Raw genomic sequence first — 22,500 nt, forward strand, 5'->3', positions numbered from 1 at the left:
GTGGTCAGTGTTTGTCTAAGTCTGTCTGTCTGTCTGTCTGTCTGTCTGTCTGTCTGTCTGTCTGTCTGTCTGTCTGTCTGTCTGTCTGTCTGTCTGTCTGTCTGTCTGTCTGTCTTTCGGTCTGTCTGCCTGTCTGCCTGGCCCTCAGCGTCTGGCTAATCCACTCAGAGCCTAATGGCAGAATAAACACCCCTCTACCTTTTCACCAGGATCTCCAGCTCCCCCTGACGTACCGATCAGGCCTGCTGGACCCTGCAGATGGGAGAGAGATGAAATGGAAAGAGATGCGATAGAAAGAGATGGGAGAGAGGACAGAGATAGAAAGAGATGAGAGAGATGGGAGAGAGGACAGAGATAGAAAGAGAAGAGAGAGATGGGAGAGAGGACAGAGATAGAAAGAGAAGAGAGAGATGGGAGAGAGGACAGAGATAGAAAGAGAAGAGAGAGATGGGAGGGAGGACAGAGATAGAAAGAGAAGAGAGAGATGGGAGAGAGGACAGAGATAGAAAGAGATGAGAGAGATGGGAGAGAGGACAGAGATAGAAAGAGATGAGAGAGATGGGAGAGGACAGAGATAGAAAGAGAAGAGAGAGATGGGAGAGAGGACAGAGATGGAAAGAGAAGAGAGAGATGGGAGAGAGGACAGAGATAGAAAGAGAAGAGAGAGAGAGGGAGAAAGGGGGAGAGGAGAGAGAGAGCAAGAGAGTGAGAACGAGAGAGAGAGAGAGAGAGAGAGAGAGAGAGAGCAAGAGAAAGAGATGAGAGAGATGGGAGAGAGGAGAGATAGAAAGAGGAGAGAGAGGGGGAGGGAGAAAAGGGAGAGGAGAGAGAGAGAGCAAGAGAAAGAGATGAGAGAGATGGGAGAGAGGAGATATAGAAAGAGGAGAGAGAGAGAAAGAGAAGAGAGAGGGAGAAAGGGGAGAGGAGAGAGAGTGAGAGAAAGAGAGAGTGAGAGCGAGAGAGTGAGAGAAAGAGTGATCAATAGCATACACACCTCAGGGTAAAGTACGTCTATGAGGGGAGACATGATCCCCACCCATCAGACGGTTCCTTTCAACCTGTTTTGACAGCAGGAATGCAGGGGGTCATAGAAGACTGTGTATGGGTGATGTAAGGATGGGGTAAGTAGTGGCATCACATGCTTTATAAAGGAAATGACATGAAGGAACCATGAAGGAACCAAGGGGAAATTCCCTCAATGAAAGTTGAGCACCTAAAACTGAACAATGTAATTATTACATGCAATGTTTCATGTTACTAAAAAAGTAATGAGGCAATGAAATGTATGTCAAAATGCTAATTTCGTGTTGTATGAACAAGGCAATGAAAACATACATTCCTTTCCCAGTATTCACAAGCCTTAGTCCTGGGCTATTTACTGCTGTAGGTAACGAAATGAGGTCACACATGGTATAGTATTTGGGGGTCATATTCAGCGTGTGTGTCTCTCATTTCATGAACTATAGTATACGTTTTGTCCAGCAGCAGTACGGGACCTTTGTTTGCTTCCTATACAGTACTCTCTAGTATCCATGTACGGTATTTCCCTTACTGTTGTGTGTTATCCCAACCAATCCTATACAGTACTCTCTAGTATCCATGTACGGTATTTCCCTTACTGTTGTGTGTTATCCCAACCAATCCTATACAGTACTCTCTAGTATCCATGTACGGTATTTCCCTTACTGTTGTGTGTTATCCCAACCAATCCTATACAGTACTCTCTAGTATCCATGTACGGTATTTACCTTACTGTTGTGTGTTATCCCAACCAATCCTATACAGTACTATACAGTTCTGCCACCCAGCTCTGTGTAGCAGGCCTGCGGCAGGAGAGTTCTAGTCCAGCTGGATGAGCAATCTAACATCACACCGACATTCGCCAGACACTTGTGGACCTCTTGCTAACAAAGAGAACACTGGCTAACACTGATAAAGGGCTGAGGTTTGGCCCAGCGCCAGAGTCTATGGCGAGGAGAGGAGCAGCGTCTCTTGACCCCAGTGCATCCTGGAAAGGGTAGTTAGAGGCTGGTGAAAACATGTCCCTAGTTTGCTAAACCCAGTGTGGTCACTGTGGTTGTCATATGTTGTAGGAGACAAATTTGCAATATGTATTTCAATCTGATAAAAATATGTATTTAACTATTGTACAAGAGATGTACTGTACTTAGATGTGTTTTGGTGGCTACATTTCTTGTCTCTTTCTTCACAGTCTATTTTCTATCTTTCCCCATCATGTCTTAGATATTCAACAAGGGGTTTGTTTGACAGACATGGGCCACATCTGGAGCATGTTAGCGGTAGACTGAAGAACTCAAGTCTGAGAGGGGGGCTGTATAGAGTGGGAATGGGGTCAGACAGAGAGGTTGGCTGTATAGAGTGGGAATGGGGTCAGACAGAGAGGATGGCTGTATAGAGTGGGAATGGGGACAGACAGAGAGGATGGCTGTATAAAGTGGGAATGGGGTCAGACAGAGAGGATGGCTGTATAGAGTGGGAATGGGGTCAGACAGAGAGGATGGCTGTATAGAGTAGGAATGGGGACAGACAGAGAGGAGGCTGTATAGAGTGGGAATGGGGACAGACAGAGAGGAGGCTGTATAGAGTGGGAATGGGGACAGACAGAGAGGAGGCTGTATAGAGTGGGGATGGGGACAGACAGAGAGGAGGCTGTATAGAGTGGGAATGGGGACAGACAGAGAGGATGGCTGTATAGAGTGGGAATGGGGTCAGACAGAGAGGATGGCTGTATAGAGTGGGAATGGGGTCAGACAGAGAGGATGGCTGTATAGAGTGGGAATGGGGACAGACAGAGAGGATGGCTGTATAGAGTGGGAATGGGGTCAGACAGAGAGGATGGCTGTATAGAGTGGGAATGGGGTCAGACAGAGAGGATGGCTGTATAGAGTAGGAATGGGGACAGACAGAGAGGAGGCTGTATAGAGTGGGAATGGGGACAGACAGAGAGGAGGCTGTATAGAGTGGGAATGGGGACAGACAGAGAGGGCTGTAGGCTGTATAGGGACAGACAGGGTATAGAGTGGAATGGGGACAGACAGAGAGGAGGCTGTATAGAGTGGGAATGGGGACAGACAGAGAGGAGGCTGTATAGAGTGGGAATGGGGTCAGACAGAGAGGATGGCTGTATAGAGTAGGAATGGGGACAGACAGAGAGGAGGCTGTATAGAGTGGGAATGGGGACAGACAGAGAGGAGGCTGTATAGAGTGGGAATGGGGACAGACAGAGAGGAGGCTGTATAGAGTGGGGATGGGGACAGACAGAGAGGAGGCTGTATAGAGTGGGAATGGGGACAGACAGAGAGGAGGCTGTATAGAGTGGGAATGGGGACAGACAGAGAGGAGGCTGTATAGAGTGGGAATGGGGACAGACAGAGAGGAGGCTGTATAGAGTGGGAATGGGGACAGACAGAGAGGAGGCTGTATAGAGTGGGAATGGGGTCAGACAGAGAGGATGGCTGTATAGAGTGGGAATGGGGACAGACAGAGAGGATGGCTGTATAGAGTGGGAATGGGGTCAGACAGAGAGGATGGCTGTATAGAGTGGGAATGGGGACAGACAGAGAGGATGGCTGTATAGAGTGGGAATGGGGTCAGACAGAGAGGGTGGCTGTATAGAGTGGGAATGGGGTCAGACAGAGAGGATGGCTGTATAGAGTAGGAATGGGGACAGACAGAGAGGAGGCTGTATAGAGTGGGAATGGGGACAGACAGAGAGGAGGCTGTATAGAGTGGGAATGGGGACAGACAGAGAGGAGGCTGTATAGAGTGGGGATGGGGACAGACAGAGAGGAGGCTGTATAGAGTGGGAATGGGGACAGACAGAGAGGAGGCTGTATAGAGTGGGAATGGGGACAGACAGAGAGGAGGCTGTATAGAGTGGGGATGGGGACAGACAGAGAGGAGGCTGTATAGAGTGGGAATGGGGACAGACAGAGAGGAGGCTGTATAGAGTAGGAATGGGGACAGACAGAGAGGATGGCTGTATAGAGTGGGAATGGGGACAGACAGAGAGGAGGCTGTATAGAGTGGGAATGGGGACAGACAGAGAGGATGGCTGTATAGAGTGGGAATGGGGACAGACAGAGAGGAGGCTGTATAGAGTGGGAATGGGGACAGACAGAGAGGAGGCTGTATAGAGTGGGAATGGGGACAGACAGAGAGGAGGCTGTATAGAGTGGGGATGGGGACAGACAGAGAGGAGGCTGTATAGAGTGGGAATGGGGACAGACAGAGAGGAGGCTGTATAGAGTGGGGATGGGGACAGACAGAGAGGAGGCTGTATAGAGTGGGAATGGGGACAGACAGAGAGGAGGCTGTATAGAGTGGGAATGGGGACAGACAGAGAGGAGGCTGTATAGAGTGGGAATGGGGACAGACAGAGAGGAGGCTGTATAGAGTAGGAATGGGGACAGACAGAGAGGAGGCTGTATAGAGTGGGAATGGGGACAGACAGAGAGGAGGCTGTATAGAGTGGGGATGGGGACAGACAGAGAGGAGGCTGTATAGAGTGGGGATGGGGACAGACAGAGAGGAGGCTGTATAGAGTGGGAATGGGGACAGACAGAGAGGAGGCTGTATAGAGTGGGAATGGGGACAGACAGAGAGGAGGCTGTATAGAGTGGGAATGGGGACAGACAGAGAGGAGGCTGTATAGAGTGGGAATGGGGACAGACAGAGAGGAGGCTGTATAGAGTGGGAATGGGGTCAGACAGAGAGGAGGCTGTATAGAGTGGGAATGGGGACAGACAGAGAGGAGGCTGTATAGAGTGGGAATGGGGACAGACAGGAGGCTGTATAGAGTGGGAATGGGGACAGACAGAGAGGAGGCTGTATAGAGTGGGAATGGGGACAGACAGAGAGGAGGCTGTATAGAGTGGGAATGGGGACAGACAGAGAGGAGGCTGTATAGAATGGGGGAGCCAAGGATCAGATGTCACTTCTGGACTGCATTCATTAGAAACGGGACAGGAGGAAGAAAGGGAGGAAGAGGAGAGAAAGGGGGAGGAGGAGGAAAAAGGAGAAGAAGAGGAGGGGGAGGAGAGGAGGAGAGGGAGGAGGAGCAGAGGAAGTGCTGCACTCGTTCCTCTAAATAGTTCTGTGTGAAAGATGAGCGTTTCTGCGTGACAGATGAGCATTTCTGTGTGACAGATGAGCATTTCTGTGTGAGGAACACTCCAGTGTGTGGCTGGACGTCCTAAACATCCACAGCTGGTACAAACCAGACATCTACATTCCTGTCTGTTCTAATCTATATAATAAACCACATCTACATTCCTGTCTGCTCTAATCTATATTGTAACGGCTTTCTTGTGGAGAAGGAGAGTCGGACCAAAATGCAGCGTGATGATGATTCCTGATATGTTAATGAAGGAAAAAACTATACATGAAGAAACTACAAAATAATGAAATGTGAAAACCGAAACAGCCCTATCTGATGCAAACACAAAGACAGGAACAATCACCCACAAAACCCAACACAAAACAGGGTACCTAAATATGGTTCCCAATCAGAGACAATGACTAACACCTGCCTCTGATTGAGAACCATATCAGGCCAAACATAGAAATAGACAAACCAGACACACAACATAGAATGCACACCCAGCTCACATCCTGACCAACACTAAAACAAGGAAAACACATATGAACGATGGACAGAACGTGACATATATAATAAACAACATCTACATTCCTGTCTGTTCTAATCTATATAATAAACAACATCTACATTCCTGTCTGTTCTAATCTATATAATAAACAACATCTACATTCCTGTCTGTTCTAATCTATATAATAAACAACATACATCTACATTCCTGTCTGTTTTAATCTATATAATAAACAACATCTACATTCCTGTCTGTTCTAATCTATATAATAAACAACATCTACATTCCTGTCTGTTCTAATCTATATAATAAACAACATCTACATTCCTGTCTGTTCTAATCTATATAATACACATCTACATTCCTGTCTGTTCTAATCTATATAATAAACAACATCTACATTCCTGTCTGCTCTAATCTATATAATAAACAACATACATTCGCAATACCTGACACTTTCATTCGTACAGTACATAAAGCCAGCTTATGAAAACACAGTAGCCAACCGCAAAAAGCACATCCACAAGATGGTATAAGCCTTAGCATAGCCCCAGGCATGCAGGCAGCTAAGATTTGCAGTTGGACTGTAGTGGCTGTGAGTCGAGACAGAGGCAGGCAGCTGAGAGTCATGGGAACACTAGTGACTCCCGATGCACACAAAACACCTTAAATGTGGCATGAAGTGGGACAACATGGTGTCCTGTATCATTTAACAGTAGGAAACTAGGCTTTGGAGAGTTTTAGAGCTCCATCTGCAGCGATCTGCTTCCTCAGGTGTGTGTGTGTGTCTGCAGTGATCTTCTTTCTCAGTTGTGTGTGTGTGTGTGTGTGTGTGTGTGTGTGTGTGTGTGTGAGAGTGTGTGTGTCTGCAGCGATCTGCTTTCTCAGATGTGTGTGTGTGTGTGTGTCTGCAGCAATCTGCTTTCTCAGGTGTGTGTGTGTGTGTGTCTGCAGTGATCTGCTTTCTCAGATGTGTGTGTGTGTGTGTGTGTGTGTGTGTGTGTGTGTGTGTGTGTGTGTGTGTGTGTGTGTGTGTGTGTGTGTGTGTGTGTGTGTGTGTGTGTGTGTGTGTGTGTGTGTGTGTGTCTGCAGTGATCTGCTTTCTCAGATGTGTGTGTGTGTGTGCAGCGATCTGCTTTCTCAGGTGTGTGTGTCTGCAGCGATCTGCTTTCTCAGGTGTGTGTGTGTGTCTGCAGTGATCTGCTTTCTCAGGTGTGTGTGTGTGTCTGCAGTGATCTGCTTTCTCAGATGTGTGTGTGTGTGTCTGCAGTGATCTGCTTTCTCAGATGTGTGTGTGTGTGTGTCTCTGCAGGTGTGTGTGTCTGATCTGCTTTCTCAGGTGTGTGTGTGTGTCTGCAGTGAGTCTGCTTTCTCAGATGTGTGTGTGTGTGTGTGTGTGTCTGCAGCGATCTGCTTTTTCAGGTGTGTGTGTCTGCAGTGATCTGTTTACTCAGGTGTGTGTGTGTATACAGCGATCTGCTTTCTCAGGTGTGTGTGTATGTGTCTGCAGTGATCTGCTTTTTCAGGTGTGTGTGTCTGCAGTGATCTGTTTACTCAGGTGTGTGTGTGTATACAGCGATCTGCTTTCTCAGGTGTGTGTGTGTCTGCAGATCTGCTTTCTCAGGTCTGCAGCGATCTGCTCTCAGGTGTGTGTGTGTGTCTGCAGCAATCTGCTTTTTCAGGTGTGTGTGTCTGCAGTGATCTGTTTACTCAGGTGTGTGTGTGTATACAGCGATCTGCTTACTCAGGTGTGTGTGTGTCTGCAACGATCTGCTTTCTCAGGTGTGTGTGTGTCTGCAGCGATCTGCTTTCTCAGGTGTGTGTGTGTGTCTGCAGCAATCTGCTTTTTCAGGTGTGTGTGTCTGCAGTGATCTGCTTTCTCAGGTGTGTGTGTTTCTGCAGCGATCTGCTTTCTCAGGTGTGTGTGTGTGTCTGCAGTGATCTGTTTACTCAGGTGTGTGTGTGTATACAGCGATCTTCTTTCTCAGGTGTGTGTGTGTCTGCAACGATCTGCTTTCTCAGGTGTGTGTGTGTCTGCAGCGATCTGCTTCCTCAGGTGTGTGTGTGTGTCTGCAGCGATCTGCTTTCTCAGGTGTGTGTGTTTCTGCAGCGATCTGCTTTCTCAGGTGTGTGTGTGTGTCTGCAGCGATCTGCTTTCTCAGGTGTGTGTGTGTCTGCAACGATCTGCTTTCTCAGGTGTGTGTGTGTCTGCAGCGATCTGCTTTCTCAGGTGTGTGTGTGTGTCTGCAGCGATCTGCTTTCTCAGGTGTGTGTGTGTCTGCAACGATCTGCTTTCTCAGGTGTGTGTGTTTCTGCAGCGATCTGCTTTCTCAGGTGTGTGTGTGTGTGTGTATACAGCGATATGCTTTCTCAGGTGTGTGTGTCTGCAGCGATCTGCTTTCTCAGGTGTGTGTGTGTGTCTGCAGCGATCTGCTTTCTCAGGTGTGTGTGTCTGCAGCGATCTGCTTTCTCAGGTGTGTGTGTGTGTGTGTCTGCAGCGATCTGCTTTCTCAGGTGTGTGTGTCTGCAGCGATCTGCTTTCTCAGGTGTGTGTGTGTGTGTGTATACAGCGATATGCTTTCTCAGGTGTGTGAGTGTATACAGCGATATGCTTTCTCAGGTGTTTGTGTGTATACAGCGATATGCTTTCTCAGGTGTGTGTGTGTGTATACAGCAGTCTGCTTTCTCAGGTGTGTGTGTGTGTGTATACAGCGATATGCTTTCTCAGGTGTGTGTGTGTATACAGCGATATGCTTTCTCAGGTGTGTGTGTGTATACAGCAGTCTGCTTTCTCAGGTGTGTGTGTGTGTGTATACAGCGATATGCTTTCTCAGGTGTGTGTGTGTATACAGTGATATGCTTTCTCAGCTGTGTGTGTGTGTGTGTATATATACAGTGATATGCTTTCTGAGGTGTGTTTGTGTATACAGTGATATGCTTTCTCAGGTGTGTGTGTGTGTGTGTATACAGTGATATGCTTCGTCAGGTGTGTGTGTGTGTCTGCAGCGATCTGCTTTCTCAGGTGTGTGTGTGTGTCTGCAGTGATCTGCTTTCTCAGATGTGTGTGTGTGTGTGTCTGCAGTGATCTGCTTTCTCAAATGTGTGTGTGTGTGTGTGTCTGCAGCGATCTGCTTTTTCAGGTGTGTGTGTCTGCAGTGATCTGTTTACTCAGGTGTGTGTGTGTATACAGCGATCTGCTTTCTCAGGTGTGTGTGTGTGTCTGCAGTGATCTGCTTTTTCAGGTGTGTGTGTCTGCAGTGATCTGTTTACTCAGGTGTGTGTGTGTATACAGCGATCTGCTTTCTCAGGTGTGTGTGTGTCTGCAACGATCTGCTTTCTCAGGTGTGTGTGTGTCTGCAGCGATCTGCTTTCTCAGGTGTGTGTGTGTGTGTCTGCAGGTTTTCAGTGTGTGTGTGTGTCTGCAGGTGTGTGTGTGTATACAATCTGCTTACTCAGGTGTGTGTGTGTATACAGCGTCTGCTTTCTCAGGTGTGTGTGTGTACAACTGCTTACTCTGCTTTCTCAGGTGTGGTGTGTGTGTGTCTGCAGCGATCTGCTTTCTCAGGTGTGTGTGTGCAGCGATGTCTGCAGCGATCTGCTTTCTCAGGTGTGTGTGTTTCTGCAGCGATCTGCTTTCTCAGGTGTGTGTGTGTGTCTGCAGCGATCTGCTTTCTCAGGTGTGTGTGTCTGCAGTGATCTGTTTACTCAGGTGTGTGTGTGTATACAGCGATCTGCATTCTCAGGTGTGTGTGTGTCTGCAACGATCTGCTTTCTCAGGTGTGTGTGTGTCTGCAGCGATCTGCTTTCTCAGGTGTGTGTGTCTGCAGCGATCTGCTTTCTCAGGTGTGTGTGTTTCTGCAGCGATCTGCTTTCTCAGGTGTGTGTGTGTGTCTGCAGCGATCTGCTTTCTCAGGTGTGTGTGTCTGCAGTGATCTGCTTTCTCAGGTGTGTGTGTGTATCTGCAGCGATCTGCTTTCTCAGGTGTGTGTGTGTGTATACAGCGATATGCTTTCTCAGGTGTGTGTGTGTATACAGCGATATGCTTTCTCAGGTGTGTGAGTGTATACAGCGATATGCTTTCTCAGGTGTGTGTGTTTATGCAGCGATCTGCTTTCTCAGGTGTGTGTGTGTGTGTCTGCAGCGATCTGCTTTCTCAGGTGTGTGTGTCTGCAGTGATCTGCTTTCTCAGGTGTGTGTGTGTATCTGCAGCGATCTGCTTTCTCAGGTGTGTGTGTGTGTGTGTATACAGCGATATGCTTTCTCAGGTGTGTGAGTGTATACAGCGATATGCTTTCTCAGGTGTGTGTGTGTATACAGCGATATGCTTTCTCAGGTGTGTGTGTGTGTATACAGCAGTCTGCTTTCTCAGGTGTGTGTGTGTGTGTATACAGCGATATGCTTTCTCAGGTGTGTGAGTGTATACAGCGATATGCTTTCTCAGGTGTGTTTGTGTGTGTCTGCAGGTGTGTTTCTCAGTGTGTGTCTGCAGCGATCTGCTTGCTTTCTCAGGTGTGTGTGTGTATACTCAGGTGTGTCTGTGTGTGTCTGCAGTGTGTGTTTATCTGCTTTCTCAGGTGTGTTTGTGTGTCTGCAGCGATCTGCTTTCTCAGGTGTGTGTGTCTGCAGTGATCTGCTTTCTCAGGTGTGTGTGTGTATCTGCAGCGATCTGCTTTCTCAGGTGTGTGTGTGTGTGTGTATACAGCGATATGCTTTCTCAGGTGTGTGAGTGTATACAGCGATATGCTTTCTCAGGTGTGTGTGTGTATACAGCGATATGCTTTCTCAGGTGTGTGTGTGTGTATACAGCAGTCTGCTTTCTCAGGTGTGTGTGTGTGTGTATACAGCGATATGCTTTCTCAGGTGTGTGTGTGTGTGTCTGCAGCGATCTGCTTTCTCAGGTGTGTGTGTGTATACAGCAGTCTGCTTTCTCAGGTGTGTGTGTGTGTGTATACATTGATGTGCTTTCTCAGATGTGTGTGTGTGTGTGTATACAGCGATATGCTTTCTCAGGTGTGTGTGTGTATACAGCGATATGCTTTCTCAGGTGTGTGTGTATCTGCAGTGATATGCTTTCTCAGGTTTGTGTGTATCTGCAGTGATATGCTTTCTCAGGTGTGTGTGTGTATACAGCGATATGCTTTTTCAGGTGTGTGTGTGTATACAGCAATATGCTTTCTCAGGTGTGTGTGTGTATACAGCGATATGCTTTCTCAGGTGTGTGTGTATCTGCAGTGATATGCTTTCTCAGGTGTGTGTGTATCTGCAGTGATATGCTTTCTCAGGTGTGTGTGTGTGTGTGTGTGTATCTGCAGTGATATGCTTTCTCAGGTGTGTGTGTGTATACAGCGATATGCTTTCTCAGTTGTGTGTGTATCTGCAGTGATATGCTTTCTCAGGTGTGTGTGTGTGTATACAGTGATATGCTTTCTCAGGTGTGTGTGTATCTGCAGTGATATGCTTTCTCAGGTGTGTGTGTGTGTATACAGTGATATCAACTCATCCCTGACCGCTGGCTACATCCCTTCCGTCTTCAAGAGAGCGAGAGTTGCACCCCTTCTGAAAAAACCTACACTCGATCCCTCCGATGTCAACAACTACAGACCAGTATCCCTTCTTTCTTTTCTCTCCAAAACTCTTGAACGTGCCGTCCTTGGCCAGCTCTCCCGCTATCTCTCTCAGAATGACCTTCTTGATCCAAATCAGTCAGGTTTCAAGACTAGTCATTCAACTGAGACTGCTCTTCTCTGTATCACGGAGGCGCTCCGCACTGCTAAAGCTAACTCTCTCTCCTCTGCTCTCATCCTTCTAGACCTATCGGCTGCCTTCGATACTGTGAACCATCAGATCCTCCTCTCCACCCTCTCCGAGTTGGGCATCTCCGGCGCGGCCCACGCTTGGATTGCGTCCTACCTGACAGGTCGCTCCTACCAGGTGGCGTGGCGAGAATCTGTCTCCTCACCACGCGCTCTCACCACTGGTGTCCCCCAGGGCTCTGTTCTAGGCCCTCTCCTATTCTCGCTATACACCAAGTCACTTGGCTCTGTCATAACCTCACATGGTCTCTCCTATCATTGCTATGCAGACGACACACAATTAATCTTCTCCTTTCCCCTTCTGATGACCAGGTGGCGAATCGCATCTCTGCATGTCTGGCAGACATATCAGTGTGGATGACGGATCACCACCTCAAGCTGAACCTCGGCAAGACGGAGCTGCTCTTCCTCCCGGGGAAGGACTGCCCGTTCCATGATCTCGCCATCACGGTTGACAACTCCATTGTGTCCTCCTCCCAGAGCGCTAAGAACCTTGACGTGATCCTGGACAACACCCTGTCGTTCTCAACTAACATCAAGGCGGTGGCCCGTTCCTGTAGGTTCATGCTCTACAACATCCGCAGAGTACGACCCTGCCTCACACAGGAAGCGGCGCAGGTCCTAATCCAGGCACTTGTCATCTCCCGTCTGGATTACTGCAACTCGCTGTTGGCTGGGCTCCCTGCCTGTGCCATTAAACCCCTACAACTCATCCAGAACGCCGCAGCCCGTCTGGTGTTCAACCTTCCCAAGTTCTCTCACGTCACCCCGCTCCTCCGCTCTCTCCACTGGCTTCCAGTTGAAGCTCGCATCCGCTACAAGACCATGGTGCTTGCCTACGGAGCTGTGAGGGGAACGGCACCTCAGTACCTCCAGGCTCTGATCAGGCCCTACACCCAAACAAGGGCACTGCGTTCATCCACCTCTGGCCTGCTCGCCTCCCTACCACTGAGGAAGTACAGTTCCCGCTCAGCCCAGTCAAAACTGTTCGCTGCTCTGGCTCCCCAATGGTGGAACACACTCCCTCACGACGCCAGGACAGCGGAGTCAATCACCACCTTCCGGAGACACCTGAAACCCCACCTCTTTAAGGAATACCTAGGATAGGATAAAGTAATCCTTCTCACCCCCCTTAAAAGATTTAGATGCACTATTGTAAAGTGGCTGTTCCACTGGATGTCATAAGGTGAATGCACCAATTTGTAAGTCGCTCTGGATAAGAGTGTCTGCTAAATGACTTAAATGTAAATGTAAATGTATATGCTTTCTCAGGTGTGTGTGTATCTGCAGTGATATGCTTTCTCAGGTGTGTGTGTGTGTGTATACAGCAGTCTGCTTTCTCAGCCCTGGGTCAGACTGAGTGGAGGTTACAAGAAGAGCAGAACCGTCAGGAAGTGAGACTGATATCACCATAGTAAGAACTGTAGAAGAGAATTAAGACATTCTCTCTGTTGTCATGTGCTACTAGTCTCTCGCTCTTCCTCTCTCCGACCCAGGTGAACCTGAGTATCGTGTGTTTCAGAGCAAACCGCAGACCTGTTAATGCCCTCAGCAGCGATTCAATTTAGAGGCATTTCATTTTTTTTATTTTATTGTGGGTCACCCTATAATGGAACACTTGACGAGCCAATCTAATTTGGCCCCAAAAAATACAGCTGATCATATTATAAAAACTCCCAGTAAATGATTGGTTCAAATGCTTTACTGGCAACATTGCATTAAGTGCATTAAGTGCTCACTAGGTGACACAACAAAGCCTTCGTGAACACATTGAACACGTTCAGCCAGGAACCTCCTGACCAGGGTTAACCTGCAGTTAGCCAGCCCATCGGCAGTCTCTCTCAGACTCTCCAGATTAGATTTATTTGGAAAGTGATGTAATGACGTTCATTAGAGGCTCCATGTGTTTCCAAGCTGAGGTCTTTTTTTTTTACATGGCATTGGTTTCAAAGGGGTCCTAGCTAGATACAGTCTGTGGTAAATGGTTAATCCCTTTCATGTGTGCTCTCCTACGCAACGCAGAGGCTGTGTCCCAAATGGCACCACATTCCCTATATAGTGCCCATAGGGCTCTGGTCAAAATTAGTGTACTATGTAGTAAATAGGGAGCCATTTGGAAGTCGTATTCAGTGGCTGTGAAAGCCATCCACACACAATGCAAATACTAGCATTAAGGGACCTGACGAACACAGAGAGGCATAAAGGCATTGAGATGTGACATGCATGAGAGGGTTGTGTGTGGATTTCTTGCATGGGAAAACATGTTGCTGCTTTTGTTTTGGGTGTCAAAAGACTATATGGACCAAAAAACAACAAAGACAGACTTTTGAAACGTTGCAGTTTTGCAGTTAATGAGACCAATCCAAAGTAATAGTAGTATTCCACAGATGTTTTAGAAAACTAGTCGGGCCACTTATGTTGTTCCAGTACTAGTAGAGCCATGACTTGTTATTGATGAATGAACATAGATGATCATTCTCATCTGGATCGTCAGTGTTTATTTTCCTGAGTATACTGTTCTACTGTAGAGATGTGCGGTATGTACAGTGGGGAGAACAAGTATTTGATACACTGCCGATATTGTAAGTAGAAAGTAGGAGTAGGAAAATCGGCAAAATCGGCAGTGTATCAAATACTTGTGTGTTTCTAAGGGCAACAACAAGAGTCCAGTTATGCAGTTAGTTTCCTTCAAGAGGCGTTTTTTAAATTTACACAAAAAAAATAAAAATTGTCCCTGGCACAAACAAACGAATGCAAACTCAAAATGAGGTAACTTCCAGAGAACGTCATTCACTGGAGATCCTTATGCTGCCAATTTCTGTATAAAACACACGTTTATTGCTAGAGAAATACCTTCCTCCACCTACCTACCCCTCCTCCACACCCCTCCTCTACCTCCCTATCCCTCCTCCTCCACCTTCCTACCCCTCCTCCACCTCCCTACCTGTCCTCCTCCACCTCCCTACCCGTCCTCCTCCACCTCTCTACCCCTCCTCCTCCTCCACCTCCCTATCCCATTCTCCTCCTCCACAACCCTACCCCTCCTCCTCTACCTACCTACCCCTCCTCCACCTCCCTCCTCCTCCACCTCCCTACCCCCTCCACCTTCCTACCCCTCCTCCACACCCCTCCTCCACCTCCCTATCCCTCCTCCTCCACCTTCCTCCCCCTCCTCCACACCCCTCCTCCACCTTCCTACCCCTCCTCCACCTCCCTCCTCCTCCACCTCCCTACCCCTCCTCCAACTCCCTACCCCTCCTCCACCTCCCTATCCCTCCACCTCCCTACCCCTCCTCCACCTCCCTACCCCTCCTCCTCCACCTTCCTCCTCCTCCACCTCCCTACCCCTCCTCCACCTCCCTACCCCTCCTCCACCTCCCTACCCCTCCTCCACCTCCCTACCCCTCCTCCACCTCCCTCCTCCTCCACCTTCCTCCTCCTCCACCTCCCTAACCCTCCACCTCCCTACCCCTCCTCCACCTCCCTACCCCTCTTTGCCTCCATCACCTCCTCCTCTATCCTTTTCGTCCTCCCTCCCCATACTAAACCACATAAAGACCCTTACATCTCCATCACTGCACTCAGACTTATGAAAACCAACCACTCTGCATCTTTAGGTCTGAGGAAAGCACTATAAACATTCTACGTATGAGTACTCTGCTTTGAGACTCTTCCTATACGAGAACAGCAGGAAGTAGAGACTTAATAACTTATCCCAGTCAGCACATTAACAAACTAAGAAGTGGTTAATCACTGACGTTGATTTCATGCATAGTCAGCAAAAAACACCAGACTCACTTGCGGTCCATTTTTTCCAATGCCGCCAAGGTCCCCCGTCTCCCCCTGAAAAGCAGAACATCAAAACAAAACATGAGTACATTTTCTTCCTGTGTGTTAAGATGTTAAGATCCAGCCGATGGTCGCTCAGTCACATGATCAACAGCTTGAACACACAGGGTTTTAAATAAACAAATGATTAAAAAGCACACATGGAAATGCTCTTGATTTCTTCTGTTTCTGTTTATTTCCCTCTTGCGGGTTTCCATTATGCTCTATAACAGTCCAGGGAGAATTCCTTCTCTTTGTTAATAAGGCTCAATACATTTATGACACAACCACCTCCCCTTGAACTAACACAATTACCCAACTCATTCACAAACACAGGGACTCTGACTTGCATGGCATTCAGAGGAAAACACTCAAGTGTAATCCATACTAATGAACATCTGCCACATTGTGCAGCAGTAATAGTGAAGGCACAAGACCTTGCACTGGGTTCACACCAGTTAACTCTAATGAAGTAACGTGAAGAACACGTCTGGAATTCTGCTCTTTGTTTTAAAGAGAAAAACCTAAACAAACAAAAACTAAACTAAGACCTCAAAAGTGGTAAGCGGGCCATGTCAATTAGATAGTACACTACATGACCAAAAGAAAGTGGACACCTGCTCATTGAACATCTCATTCCAAAATCATGGGCATTAATATGGAGTTGGTCCCCCCTTTGCTGCCATAACAGCCTCCACTCTTCTGGGAAGGAGTTCCACTAGATGTTGGAACTGCTGAGGGGACTTGCATCTATTCAGCCACAAGAGCATTAGTGAGGCCGGGCATTAGGCCGATTAGGCCTGGCTCGGAGTCGGCGTTCCAATACATTCCAAAGGTGTTCGACGGTGTTAAAGTCAGGGCTCTGTGCAGGCCAGTCAAGTTCTTTCACACCGATCTCGACAAAACATTTCTGTATGGACCTCGCTTTGTCATGCTGAAAGAGGAAAGGGCCTTCCCAAACTGTTGCCACAAAGTGTGAAGCACAGAATCATCTAGAATGTCATTATATTGATTTTGCATCATTGGAACTAAGGGGCCTAGCCCAAACCATGAAAAACAGCCCCATACCACTATTCCATCTCCACCAAACTTTACATCGACACCATGAATTCGTGCAGGTAGCGTTCTCCTGGCATCCTCCATACCCAGATTTGTCCGTCGGACTGCCAGGCGGCTAGCTTTACACCACTGTAGCGAACGCTTGGCATTGCACATGCTGATCTTAGGCGCCCGGAGAACAGTGGGTTAACTGCCTTGCTGAGGAACAGAACAACAGATAAGGCAGCCTTTCCTTTCCCCTGTGTGCGGCTGCTCGGCCATGGAAACCCATTTCATGAAGCTCCCAACAAACAGTTCTTATGCTGACGTTGCTTCCAGAGGCAGTTTGGAACTCGTTAGAGAGTGTTGTTTTTTACGCGACAAGCGAATCAGCACTTGCCGGTCCTGTTCGGTGAACTTGTGTGGCTTACCACTTCACGGCGGAGCTGTTGTTGCTCCTAGACGTTTCCACTTCACAATAACATCACTTACAGTTGACCGGGTCAGCTCAGGCAGGTCATCAATTTGACAAACTGACTTGTTGGAAAGGTGGCATCCTATGACAGTGCCACGTTGAATGTCACTGAGCTCTTCAGTAAGCCCATTCTACTGCCAATGTTTGTCAATGGAGATTGCATGGCTGCGCACTTGATTTTATACACCTGTTAGAAACAGGTGTGGTTGAAATAGCCAAACCCACTAATTTGAAGGGGTGTCCACATACTTTGTATATCTAATGTAAGTTTTCATTCCTACTGCCCTGGTTATATTGCTCACTGTTGTGGAATTATTCTGGACAGTTCGCTTATGATTAGACACAACACCAAGGGAAAGAGATGGTTACACACACACTTGACCATATCTGCAAATGGACCTGATCGACTGACACTGTGTTAGTTGTTTTTCTAAACAGTCCAATACAGCATGCGTACAGTATGCAAGTATGATAGTAACTTCTTACCTTCAGTCCCTCAGGTCCAGGTTCCCCTATGTAGCCTTTCCTTCCAACTCTCCCCTGTAGAGAAACACACACACACACACACACACACACACACACACACACACACACACACACACACACACACACACACACACACACACACACACACACACACACACACACACACACACACACACACACACACACACATTACAGGATGCATCAGCTTTTCATGTTTTATCACATCTCATCTGTGTTACTTCATGATGAAACACCTGGAGACACTTACAGTGGTGCCAGGGCCGCCAGGTGGGCCAAGGTGTCCCTCATCACCCTGAAAATACACAGTAAAACAGGTCAACACAGTGCAATGCATCATATACAGCTGGATTTGGGGACCAGGTAATATCACTGGACACTGGCAGTAACACTAGCTGAGCAACATCCCATCTCACCCCTTATGCACAGATATAATCATGTGAAAGCCACCTGTGTGTGTGTGTGTATGTGTGTGTGTGTGTGTGTGTGTGTGTGTGTGTGTGTGTGTGTGTGTGTGTGTGTGTGTGTGTGTGTGTGTGTGTGTGTGTGTGTGTGTGTGTGTGTGTGTGTGTGTGTGTGTGTGTGGGTGTGTGTGTACTCTCATCGATCACTGTGTTCTTCCTAGCAGAGTGACCTGGATGTTTTTCTCTATGTCCACACTGCCTGAAGGAGACCTTGATGATTCCAATGATTAGCATGCATGGTGTTCTGCTTTGAGACATTTTCTCTGATCAGCTGAAGGGAAAGGTATTAATGCTACAGTGATTGAACACTACAGCATTTTCTTGCAGGCTATGCAATAAGACTCTGTGCCAGGAAAGAGAGTGAGAGAGAGATTGAGGGGCCTCCCAACTCGGTACCACAGTTGAGTTGGGTGCCAATACCGTAACACTAGCACAATGGAAAGGTGTACGTACTGCACACACTGTACTGTACACACTGTACTGTACACACTGTACTGTACACACTGTACTGCACACACTGTACTGTACACACTGCCAAGGCTTCTGTTCTTATTTCCCACTGCTGCCTGGAAAGCCCTGGAGTCTGCCTTGTTTTTGATTAGCACCTAGTGATGAATCATGACAGTATACAGTCCAGTGGAACGTGCCCTGGGACCTGGAATCACTCTACAGCTTCACATAGCCTGAACCTACTGTAGCAATGCCAACCGCCTCAACTCTGGTTACAGGTTCAACTGTATGTATAAACTGAGAATCTGTTTTATAATCAAACGCAAACTAAATATTGTTAGCTTCCTGCATGTTCAGTTGTGTCTGCAGTATTCTGAGTATGATGTACAGTAGTTTAGTGGTTTTCACCCACAAGCTACAAATTCTTGATAATGTCTCTTACCTCTGTTCCTTTTGGCCCTGGGGGTCCTTGTAGCCCTCTGGCACCTAGGAGTCCCTGCAACAGAGCAGGATATATGGTATGTCATACAAAACACATGTGTTGCTATTATGGAAAACACACAAATGAAACCTCAGGAGTGGAAGATGCACTGAGGATCAGGGTTGGAACCGGTTCAGGGAACAGAACAGCGGAAAATAAATACGTTTTTCGAGGAACAGAATCAGAACTGGGAACAAAAGTGATCTACTGCATATTGTTTCAGAACAAAACCATTATTTTAAAATCATGGTAACCGGTTAATTACGTACCACAAAAAAAGCAACAAAGCGCCTATGCAAAGCCCTCACTCTGTCACTCAGAAAGGTAGTGTGTCTGCCTGCCTTGCTGCTGTCTGCCTGCTGCCTGCCAACTGTCTGTCTGTCTGTCTGTCTGTCTGTCTGTCTGTCTGTCTGTCTGTCTGTCTGTCTGTCTGTCTGCCTGTCTGCCTGCCTGCCTGCCTGTCTGTCTGTCTGTCTGTCTGTCTGTCTGTCTGTCTGTCTGTCTGTCTGTCTGTCTGCCTGCCTGCCTGCCTGCCTGTCTGTCTGTCTGTCTGTCTGTCTGTCTGTCTGTCTGTCTGTCTGTCTGTCTGTCTGTCTGTCTGTCTGCCTGCCTGCCTGCCTGCCTGCCTGCTCTGTCTGTCTGTCTGTCTGTCTGTCTGTCTGTCTGTCTGTCTGTCTGTCTGTCTGCCTGCCTGCCTGCCTGCCTGTCTGTCTGTCTGTCTGTCTGTCTGTCTGTCTGTCTGTCTGTCTGTCTGTCTGCTGAAAATCTTTGCCAGTGTGTAGGCTACCTGCCCCTCACCCTATGAAGCATAGGCTAATGTCGAGCTAAATGTAAAACATATATATATTTCAGAAGTTTAAAAACTGGAACTTTTTAGGGGTTCAAACCAGTTCAGAACTATATTTTGCAGGTCAGAACAGTGGAACTGAACAAAAATATGTTTGGTTCTGTTCAGAATAAAACAAATAATTTTGGTTCCAACCCCTGCTGAGGATTATGTATTTTGAGTTGAGTTGTGGAAGAGTGCTTGTCTTTACCTTGGGTCCAGGAGGGCCGTTGGGACCTGGCACACCGATGTCTCCAGGAAAACCCTGAGAAACCAAGCAGGATGGTTCTTTGACGACATCATTAATCACAAGACTGATGTGATCATATAGGTTTGATTCCACATCTAACATGACACACTCCTGAACACACCTGAATGTATTCAGTTTCTTTATATTCCATTCTATTACATCATACTTTCTTTAGATATGTGTGTACAGAAAGGGAGTGGAGGATTATCTACATGCCTATATGCTTGTATATTGATATATATGGAAGGTCAGGGTCAGACCCACACTGCCCTCTTTTCTAAAAAATACTTTATGGATTGACAATGATGAGAACAGAGAGCACACTGACCCTCTGCAAGGTCAATACATCTGTATCTAAAGAGTGACAGGGCCTAGCTATGTTATATGACCCTGATGTAAAGGGGGTGATGGATAGAGATGTTGGCTGAAGACTGTCACACACCTGCCTCAGCATGGCATGGCCGGCTCAATTAAATCAGGGGATGGGGAAAGAGGTAGGAGTGTTGGTATGGGGAGAGGGTGAGGGGGAGAGAGGGAGGAAAGTTGGTGGGGGAGAGGATGAGAGGGAGAAGGAGAGGAGAGAGGGGGAGAGAGGGAGAGAGGGGGAGAGAGGGAGAGTTGGTGGGGAGAGGAGGAGAGGGGGAAGGAGAGGGTGAGAGGGGGAGAGTTGATGGGGGAGAGGAGGAGTGGGGGAGAGTTGATGGAGGAGAGGAGGAGAGGAGGAAGGGGAGGAGAGAGAGGGAGAAAGGGGGAGAGAGGGGGAGAGAGCGAGAAAGGGAGAGAGTGGGAGAGTGGGTGGAGAGTTGGTGGGGGAGAGAAGGAGAGAGGGAGAAGGAGAGGAGAGAGGGGGAGAGTGGGTGGAGAGTTGGTGGGGGAGAGAAGGAGAGAGGGAGAAGGAGAGGGAGAAAGGGGGAGAGAAAGCTATAGAGATCTATCAGATTTACAGATGTGGTGTTTTAACAGGGCCAAAAAGAGTAAAATGGAGTGAACCTTTCTGGACTCTTTGATCTTGACAAGGCAACAAACAGTCAACCACCATAAAGTAGAGCTACAACAGTTATAGGACGGATGGTAAAACAAGTGAGACATTGTTGGATTCAGTTTGATAAAAACGTAAAAGACATCTAGTCTGTGAGTCACATGATGTCCACACACTAAGAACATTACAGGATACGTTTGGATTAGTTTGACTTTCCAAATCCTCCTATATTCCACAGGGATGAAGGAAAGCTGTACTTTATTTCTGTGGTGGGTTTATGCCTGCTTGTCTGTGGTAGATCTGCTGTGGTGGGTTTGATTGGGAATTTAAGGAAATCTGTGGTGGGTTTAAGAACCAATGTGACACAGGGATGAAGGAAAGCTTACTGTATGTACTTTATTTCTGTGGTGGGTTTAAGAAGTGCTATCGATGTATATCTGTGGTGTGTTTGAGTGCTATTGATGTATATCTGTGGTGGGTTTAAGGAGTGCTATCGATGTATATCTGTGGTGGGTTTAAGGAGTGCTATCAATGTGTATCTGTGGTGGGTTTAAGGAGTGCCATCAATGTGTATCTGTGGTGGGTTTAAGGAGTGCCATCAATGTGTATCTGTGGTGGGTTTAAGGAGTGCCATCGATGTGTATCTGTGGTGGGTTTAAGGAGTGCTATCGATGTACATCTGTGGTGCATTTGAGTGCTATCGGTGTGTATCTGTGGTGGGTTTAAGGAGTGCTAGTGCTGTGGTGGGTTTATCAATGTGTATCTGTGGTGGGTTTATCTGGGTGGGTTTAGTGCTATCGATGTTTAAGTATCTGTGGTGGGTTTAAGGAGTGCTATCGATGTGTATCTGTGGTGGGTTTAAGGAGTGCTCAATGTGTATCTGTGGTGGGTTTAAGGAGTGCCATCAATGTGTATCTGTGGTGGGTTTAAGGAGTGCTATCGATGTGTATCTGTGGTGGGTTTAAGGAGTGCTATCGATGTGTATCTGTGGTGGGTTTAAGGAGTGCTATCGATGTGTATCTGTGGTGGGTTTAAGGAGTGCTATCGATGTGTATCTGTGGTGGGTTTAAGGAGTGCTATCAATGTGTATCTGTGGTGGGTTTAAGGAGTGCTATCGATGTGTATCTGTCTGGGTTTAAGGTGGGTTTGTGGTGGGTTTAGTCCTATCGATGTGTATCTGTGGTGGGTTTAAGGAGTGCTATCAATGTGTATCTGTGGTGGGTTTAAGGAGTGGTGGGTTTAAGGAGTGCTATCGATGTGTATCTGTGGTGGGTTTAAGGAGTGCCATCGATGTGTATCTGTGTACATCTGTGTTTAAGGGTTTAAGGAGTGCCATCAATGTGTATCTGTGGTGGGTTTAAGGAGTGCTATCGATGTGTATCTGTGGTGGGTTTAAGTGCCATCGATGTGTATCTGTGCTATGCGATGTGTATCTGTGGTGGGTTTATCTGTGGTGGGTTTAAGGAGTGCTATCGATGTGTATCTGTGGTGGGTTTAAGGAGTGCTATCATGTGTATCTGTGGTGGGTTTAAGTGTATCTGTGGTGGGTTTAAGGAGTGCCATCGATGTGTATCTGTGGTGGGTTTAAGGAGTGCTATCGATGTGTATCTGTGGTGGGTTTAAGGCTATCGTGTGTATCTGTGGTGGGTTTAAGTGTATCTGTGGTGGGTTTAAGGAGTGCTGTGGTGGGTTTAAGGAGTCATCGATGTGTATCTGTGGTGGGTTTAAGGAGTGCTATCTGTGGTGGGTGTGCTATCATATC

The 22,500-nt window shown here is 47.5% G+C and overlaps 1 protein-coding gene and 1 long non-coding RNA gene across 2 annotated transcripts in view; one reads left to right on the forward strand and one right to left on the reverse strand.

Annotated features, from left to right (window-relative positions):
- Positions 1 to 22,500, reverse strand: part of LOC118375277 (collagen alpha-1(XXIV) chain) — a 237,162-nt gene that overhangs the window by 120,918 nt on the left and 93,744 nt on the right. Inside the window, exons 20-25 of the mRNA XM_052462099.1 lie at positions 19,721 to 19,774; positions 18,645 to 18,698; positions 17,539 to 17,583; positions 17,271 to 17,324; positions 15,242 to 15,286; positions 199 to 252 (exon numbers count right to left, since the gene is read on the reverse strand). Coding sequence (XP_052318059.1) covers positions 199 to 252; positions 15,242 to 15,286; positions 17,271 to 17,324; positions 17,539 to 17,583; positions 18,645 to 18,698; positions 19,721 to 19,774 — 306 coding nt within the window. The remainder of the gene's footprint in view (positions 1 to 198; positions 253 to 15,241; positions 15,287 to 17,270; positions 17,325 to 17,538; positions 17,584 to 18,644; positions 18,699 to 19,720; positions 19,775 to 22,500) is intronic.
- On the forward strand, positions 7,107 to 9,442 carry LOC127907332 (uncharacterized). Its single transcript, XR_008064168.1, has 4 exons — positions 7,107 to 7,222; positions 7,379 to 7,860; positions 8,939 to 9,006; positions 9,374 to 9,442. It is a non-coding gene; the product is annotated as an uncharacterized LOC127907332 (long non-coding RNA).

This window comes from Oncorhynchus keta, chromosome 1 (assembly GCF_023373465.1).
Source record: "Oncorhynchus keta strain PuntledgeMale-10-30-2019 chromosome 1, Oket_V2, whole genome shotgun sequence".
Classification (NCBI taxonomy): domain Eukaryota; kingdom Metazoa; phylum Chordata; class Actinopteri; order Salmoniformes; family Salmonidae; genus Oncorhynchus; species Oncorhynchus keta.